The following is a 7,532-nucleotide window of genomic DNA, read 5'->3' as shown; positions in this document are numbered from 1 at the left end:
TTATAGATGGTCAATGGGCAAATCCTTTTTTTGCCTTATGCTTTCCATAAGTTAAGAAGCAAATGCTATAGCGTATTTTTCTCTTTTGTATTTAAATTACCTTGGAGCAAAATCAAAGTTTGTAGGTCCCATATAAATAGGAATGATAAAGAAAAAAAGTGCATAAACTGAGAATTCCCATCCATTTTATGAAGCAGAAATATTGGGGGCATATAATATTAAATTCAAACTCCTTTAACCTCTGAGTTGAGAGGCACCTTCCTTTCCATCTCAGCAAAAGACTGTACAACATCCTTTCCATTTAAAATGTCCAATCAGGTTACATTAAATATGGCGCCCTCTCCAGGCTTTAGTATGTTATTATCCTGGAGAACCCCCCAGATGCTGCCTCCTCATACCAAAATGCTAAAATGTCTTAACGAATGACAATGTGAGTTTTCTTCCAATTAGCAGCGGTTGAAATAAAAATAACGCAGAAGAATTCACTGGAATTTTCAAACCTTGTTCAATTGTATCCCACTAAATGCGGAGTCTGACGAGCACAACTTCCTGATTGTTTGATAACATGAGGTCCTGCGTTTGAAATACTGTAAGTAGTGGGGCAAAGTTATCTACAGTTGTACTTCAAACCTAATTCTTCGGGGGAGCCCAGATTCTACTGGATATAAATCTTGACACCTCACCTTTAACCACATAAAACCACACTTTTATTGTGTGCTACTTATCTGTGGTCTTCAGATGAGTGTGTGTTGGTTATCTAGTGTGTGCAGGATTGTGGGGTACTCCTGTGATCCTGTGAGTGGTTTAGGGCTGGCGGCGTTCCCTCTTGTTGAGCAGGTAACACTGAATGGTCCTTAGCCGATCTTTGGCGGGGGCAAACTCTGGCTGCAGCTTCAAAGTGGACTCGTACCAGCGCATGGCTTTCTCAAACTCCTCCTGTCGTCAAGAAACACAACAACCACGTCACCATGAGGACACATGACTTGCCTCGCTGCGTGATAAATGCCTCGACTTTCCAGTTGCACTGGTTAAAGATGAGGAGCTGGGATGTGGGTCACGTTAGTACAAGCGGACAAATAATGATCAAACATTACCATTGCTATGTAGACGTTGGCGAGGGTAAAGTGGTTCACGACAAAGTGCGGGGCAATTTCTACTGCCATACGGGCGACTGTAAGAGCGTCCTCCCATAGCCGAGCGTTCTGGAAGATGTTGGCCAGGCTGATAAGGGGCACGTCCTAGTTCACAATTCAGGAGGGGGAAAAAAAAGAATAGAGATTATTTCCCTGTTTAAAACAACCCTTTGTTCAGTAGAAGTACCCAGTGGGTTAATGTTGGGAGCAGCTGATCCTTAACCTGCCTTCATGTGATGGGGGGCGTAGTTGAGGGCCTGTCGCAGGCAGTCGATGGCTCTCTTGCCTTGACCTTTCACCCTCCAGTACAGAGCGGCCATGCTGGATAATACCCATGATGTCTGGTTCTGCCGTCATGGATCAGGGAGAAGGATATATGGTCAATTTACATTGAGTTTTGTAGTAGTAGTAGTAGTAGTAGTAGTAGTAGTATAGTAGTAGTAGGGTGTCACAATGGCTAGGTGGTACCGCAAAATATGAACAGCAATGACACTTGCTTCAAATCCTTGCTAATTTTTGTTTTCTCCTGCAATTGCCGGAGTGACTTCTTTCACATTACTACCATTTACAGCTACAGAGCACAAATTATGTGCTAATTGCATTGTTATATTTATATATTTCTTCTTCTACTTTAGTCTACTTGTTGACATTTCACATGCTTCCTCCGTGAGAGAAACCCTGTCTTAGATGGCTTTCCTGAAATACCTACAATCAGAAAATCTGAGTAGTTTGTCAATTGTCAAATTGAGCTATCTGAACCGCAAGAGTTTTGGCACAAACAGTTTCACAACAGAGTGCTTCAGTTTGTCAGTTTCGTTCAGTGCTGGAGCACGGAGGGTATTCTAAATGGCTGCAGCAGAGCTATCAAAAATTCACTAATGAGCAAGTTGTTTATGCAACTGAATTTGTTTATACATAGCACACAATGTGTGCCATTTGAGCCTTTCCAAATTCACATAAACATTAGTATTTCACTAGCAGTGAACTGTAGCAGTGTGCGGAGTACAGTAGGAAGGAACGACAAACACAGGGAAAAATATATCTGCCGTCTATCTTTGCAGTTACATTTGGGTGATATTTAAGATGTCAAAACATCCATTATTTCAACCCAAACTTCTCTCTTTAACTCAGAGATGTGAGAGTCCTTACCTTCTCCAGGACTTTAGCGATGCGAGTTCCCACTTGCTCAAAGGACTGAGGGGAGAACTTATCCTTACAGAGATTCTGCAGGACCTGGGGGTAAGGATAACAAGACACGCATGTGAGACTATTAACTAACTAGTAACAAGTAGGGCTGATCTGATGATTTAGTAGTAGCCTGATTGGTTTTCTACACAGTGTAAGAACCCGGTGTTTCCCATACAATATTTAAAAATAGAAAATATTACACTTCATAATGTTTTGCATTCATAACACTATTGTATAAATTAGCTACAACAGTAAAAGTCATTATACCTTAGTCCAAACATGCTCCTCAAATGATCAGGACTTTGTTGTCAGATGCGAAAGCCCCCTCCCCTTACTGCATTAGGCCCTATATACCATTACATTTAAAGTTTTGAATTATACCTGCAGAGTTTTGTATTGTCTTTGACATGAATTAAGATGTTTTCACCATAAATTTGTAGCTGAAGATGTGTCAGAATACAGAAAATGAAGTTGTTGACGCACAACATTTCCTGGGAGGAGGACACACAGCCAAACATGTTTTTTTTGTTTGCTAAAAACATTACATTGTGTGCAGTAACTGCCCCTGCACGCTTATAGCCTTGAGGATGGGACTGTGGGCAAAAATATTTGCAGTACAATTAATACAAGAACTTTGCTACTCTTTCTGCGCATGGACCCCCCCCCACCCCACGGGTCAGCTACCACTGCCAATAGAATCTAGAATCTAGTTTCAGTAAATTAGGACCAGCATTGATCATGCAGTATCTATACCTGTTGCATGTTCTTTAAATCAAGTTGTTATCCAAGGATATTTCAGACGTTAACTTCTGTATGCTATAATATAATGTACAATATTTTGTGGCACCCAGCACAAGTTATAGAAAGAGTATGCATTTTGATAGTTGTAATCTTCAGCTTCTGCCTCAGCTTACCTCGCGCAGTTGGCTCTCTCCAGTGTAGTGGATGGCGGCCCGATTGGCCACCCCTGCCAGGTGGTCGAGGGTGTGCATACTGGCAGCTAGGTTGGCGTTGCATAAAGGTTCAGCAGCTGGCTCTTGAAGTGGAGTGGCAAAGTCTATGTGTTCTGTAATGCTGGAAAAAAAAAAAAAAGAAACCGCAAAGGGAACAAATCAAACACAAGAATAAAAACTGTATTTACTGAATTTTGGTTGTTGATATGCTGTGGTGCAAGAACATCAATGAGGCAGCAATGTTTTCTTTTACCCTTTGTTTTTTATTTCTAAACCCTTAAAAGGTCCCATGGCATGAACATTTAACTTTATGAGTTTTTTTTAAATTAATATAAGTTCCCCCAGCCTGCCTATGGTCCCCCTGTGGCTAGAAATGGAGATAGGTGTAAATTGATCCTAAAAATCGAGGTCATGAGGAGCAAGGTTAACCCCCTTTCATGGCTTTGCCCCCCCCAGAGAATTTGGCCCACCTATGAGAGACAGACATCGTGGACCTCCGCATACTAAGGAAAGCTCACTGTGGGACTGGCTCTAGTGGCTGTAATTCTGCACCAAGACTGAATTTCTTCAACGAGACTTCAGATACAGTATTAAGGGACTACTAAGGTCTATCTAAAAGAGACTTCAGATACAGTATTAAGGGACTACTAAGGTCTATATAAAAGACTTCAGATATAATATTAGGGACCACTAAGGTCTATATAAAAAAAGACTTCAGATACAGTATTAGGGGACCACTAAGGCCTATATAAAAGAGACTTCAGATACAGTATTAGGGGACAACTAAGGTCTATATAAAAGAGACTTCAGATACAGTATTAGGGGACCACTAAGGTCTATATAAAAGAGACTTCAGATACAGTATTAGAGGACCACTAAGGTCTATATAAAAGACTTCAAATACAGTATTAGAGACCACTAAGGTCTATATAAAAGACTTCAGATACAGTATTAGGGGACCACTAAGGTCTATATAAAAGAGACTTCAGATATAGTATTAGGGGACCACTAAGGTCTATATAAAAGCATCCAAAGAGCACCATGTCTTGTGACCTTTAAAAGGTATTTGGTAAATTACTTCACACATTTCTGAGGCATCTTGAAAGCTTTGTAGATATTATTTTTCCAGTTCTGTGAACAAAAAAGAGAACAGTGTGTAGATGGTCAATGTTTCAGTGCTCACTGAAATTTCTCTCTCTGTCTGTGTACACTTGCCATAAGAAGGGCAACGTTGAGGATTGTAGACGCAGCGGTCGGCCAAGGAAACTTAGTGCAGCAGATGAAAAACACATCAAGCTTATTTGCCTTTGTAATTGGAAGATGTCCAGCAGTGACAACAGCTCAGAACTGGCAGAAACCAGTGGGACCCAGGTACGCCATACTGTCTGGAGAAGACGGGCCAGAAGTGGTCTTCATGGAAGAGTTGCAGCCAAAAAGCCAGACCTCCGACATGGAAACAAGGCCAAGCGACTCAACTATGCACAAAAACATAGAAACTGGGGTGCAGAAAAATGGCAGCAGGTGATTCAAAATTTGAAATATTTGGCTGCAGCAGGCAGTTTCTTCGCCGAAGGGCGGGAGAGCGGTACAATAATGAGTGTCTGCAGGCAACAGTGAAGCATGGTGGAGGTTCCTTGCAAGTTTTGGGCTGCATTTCTGCAAATGGAGTTGGAGATGTGGTCAGGATTAATGGTGTCCTCAATGCTGAGAAATACAGGCAGATACTTACCCATCATGCAACACCATCAGGGAGGCCCCAAATTTATTCTGCAGCAGGACAACAACCCCTAACATACATCCAAGGCCATTAAGAAACTATCTTTAGTGTAAAGATGAACAAGAAGTCCTGGAAGTAATGGCATGGCCCCCACAGAGCCCTGATCTCAAGATCATCAAGTGTGTCTGGGATTACAGTCGTGGTCAAAAGTTTTGACAATGACACAAGGATTGTTTTTCACAAAGTTATCTCATTCCATTTCATAAGTGTCAAAGGCTTTTATTGACAATTACATTCAGTTTATGCAAAGAGTCAATATTTGCAGTGTTGACCCTTCTTTTTCAAGACCTCTGCAATTCACTCTGGCGTGCTGTCAATTAACTTCTGGGCCACATCCTGACTGATGGCAGTCCATTCTTGCATAATAAATTCTCGAAGTTTGTCGGAATTAGTGGGTTTTTGTTTGTCCACCCACCTCTTGAAGACTGACCACAAGTTCTCAATGGGATTAATGTCTGGGGAGTTTCCTGGCCATGGACCCAAAATGTTGATGTTTTGTTCCCCGACCCACTTTGGCCTTATGGCAAGGTGCTTCATCATGCTGGAAAAAGCACTGTTTCTGGATGTTTGGGAGACGTTGCTCTCGGAGGATGTTTTGTACCATTCTTTATTCATGGCTGTGTTTTTAGGCAAAATTGTGAGTAAGCCCATTTCCTTGGCTGAGAAGCAAGCCAACACATGAATGGTCTCAGGATGCTTTACGGTTGGCATGACACAGGACTGATGGTAGCGCTGACCTTGTCTTCTCCGGACAAGTATTTTTTCTCAGATGCCCCTAACAATCGGAAAGGGGATTCATCTGACAAAATGACTATGCCCCAGTCCTCAACAGTCCAATCCCTAGAAACCTTTTGCAGAATAATAATCTGTCCCTGATGTTTTTCCTGGAGAGAAGTGTTTTCTTTGCTGCCCTTCTTGACACCAGGACATCCTCCAAAGGTCTTTGCCTCACTGTGCGTGCAGATGCACTCACACTTGCCTGCTGCCATTCCTGAGCAATCTCTGCACTGGTGGTGCCCCGATCCTGCAGCTGAACTTTAGGAAAAAGTCCTGGCGTTTGCTGGACTTTTTGGGATGCCCTGAAGCCTTCTTCACAACAACTGGACCTCTCTCAAAGTTCTTGATGATCCGATAAATGGTTGATTTAGGTGCTGTTGAAGCCATTTCTATGGAAATAATCTTTTGAGTTTATTTTTGTAATACCTGACAAAACCTGTGTTGAAAATAGAAGGTAGAAATTGGTGTTTACCAGTGACCTGGAATAATGTAATTTGATTGGCCGCTAGATGTAGTATAAAAGAAATAGTACTCTAGGAAACAGCCAGAAGCCACTGGACTTTGGAGCAACACAGTCTTTTGACCTACACGGAATTACAGTTAATTTATAAGAAAAGTAAAGATCCTAAGTTTTTTACTAGCAGCAAGATCTTTGCCTATGAAGCCCTTTTGTGCAAAGCAATGATGACAGCACATGTTTCTTTGCAGGTAACCATGGTTAACAGAGGAAGAACAATGATTTTGAGCACCACCCTCCTTTTAAAGCTGCCAGTCTGTTATTCTAACTCAACCAGCATGGCAGAGTGATCTCAAGCCTGGTCCTCATGAACACTCTCACCTGTGTTAACAAAATAATCACTGACATGATTTCAGCTGGTCCACTAGTGGCAGTGCTAAAATGCAATGGAAATGTTTTTTAAGTTCATTTTTATTGAAAGGAGGGACTTTGCAATTAATTGCAATTTATCTGATCACTCTACATAATATTCTGGAGTACATGCACATTGCTATCATAAATATTGATATTTGTGTCATTCTCAAAACTTTTGACTACAACTGTAAACGAAGAGACTTTGAGAGCCTACATCCACAGAAGATCTGTGGTTAGTTCTCCAAGACGTTCGGAACAACCTACCAGCCGAGATCCTTCAAAAACGGTGTGCAAGTGTGCCTAGAAGAATTGATGCTGTGTTGAAAGCAAAGGGTGGTCACAACAAATATTGATTTGATTTAGATTCCTCTTCTGTTCATTCACTGCATTTTGTTAATTGATGAAAATAAAATATTAACACTTCCATTTTTGAAAGCATTCTTAGTTTACAGCAGTTCTTCCATACCTGCATAAAAACTTTTGCACAGTACTATACATACAGTTGTGTTCAGAATAATAGTGAATAATGCTCATTAGCTTCATAGTGTATTCTGTTCCTTGAGTTAACAAGGGAGCATGTTGTACCCTGCCTGTAATTCAGTAACAGGTTGGCAGAGGGATATGATGAGGAGATGATGAAGCATGTTTTGCTATAGGTTTTGAGTTGTTCTACGCTGGAAGAAGTGTGATTAAAAAGTTACACAGTCGAAGCCGTCTCTGTGCTCTTACTCTATCCACGCCCCGAAAGTACATGTATGTAATAACGAAGAGTTAATAGTTAACGGTAACAATCACTAGCGTTACAATAATATCGATGCATTGGGAACACTGCA

At 41.3% G+C, this 7,532-nt stretch overlaps 1 protein-coding gene across 2 annotated transcripts in view; it reads right to left on the bottom strand.

The window, feature by feature from the left end:
* Positions 1–7,532, bottom strand: part of ttc17 (tetratricopeptide repeat domain 17) — a 28,694-nt gene continuing 21,162 nt past the window's right edge. The window contains exons 21-25 of one of the 2 annotated variants that reach the window (XM_032515442.1): positions 3,236–3,395; positions 2,283–2,366; positions 1,361–1,480; positions 1,095–1,238; positions 1–936 (exon numbers count right to left, since the gene is read on the bottom strand). In XM_032515442.1, the coding sequence (XP_032371333.1) occupies positions 805–936; positions 1,095–1,238; positions 1,361–1,480; positions 2,283–2,366; positions 3,236–3,395 (640 nt within the window). In that variant the 3' untranslated portion in view covers positions 1–804. The remainder of the gene's footprint in view (positions 937–1,094; positions 1,239–1,360; positions 1,481–2,282; positions 2,367–3,235; positions 3,396–7,532) is intronic. The other variant, XM_032515536.1, reaches the window with a different exon arrangement.

The sequence above is a fragment of the Etheostoma spectabile genome, chromosome 1, assembly GCF_008692095.1.
Source record: "Etheostoma spectabile isolate EspeVRDwgs_2016 chromosome 1, UIUC_Espe_1.0, whole genome shotgun sequence".
Lineage (NCBI taxonomy): Eukaryota > Metazoa > Chordata > Actinopteri > Perciformes > Percidae > Etheostoma > Etheostoma spectabile.
This window is presented reverse-complemented; position numbering and strand designations above follow the sequence as displayed.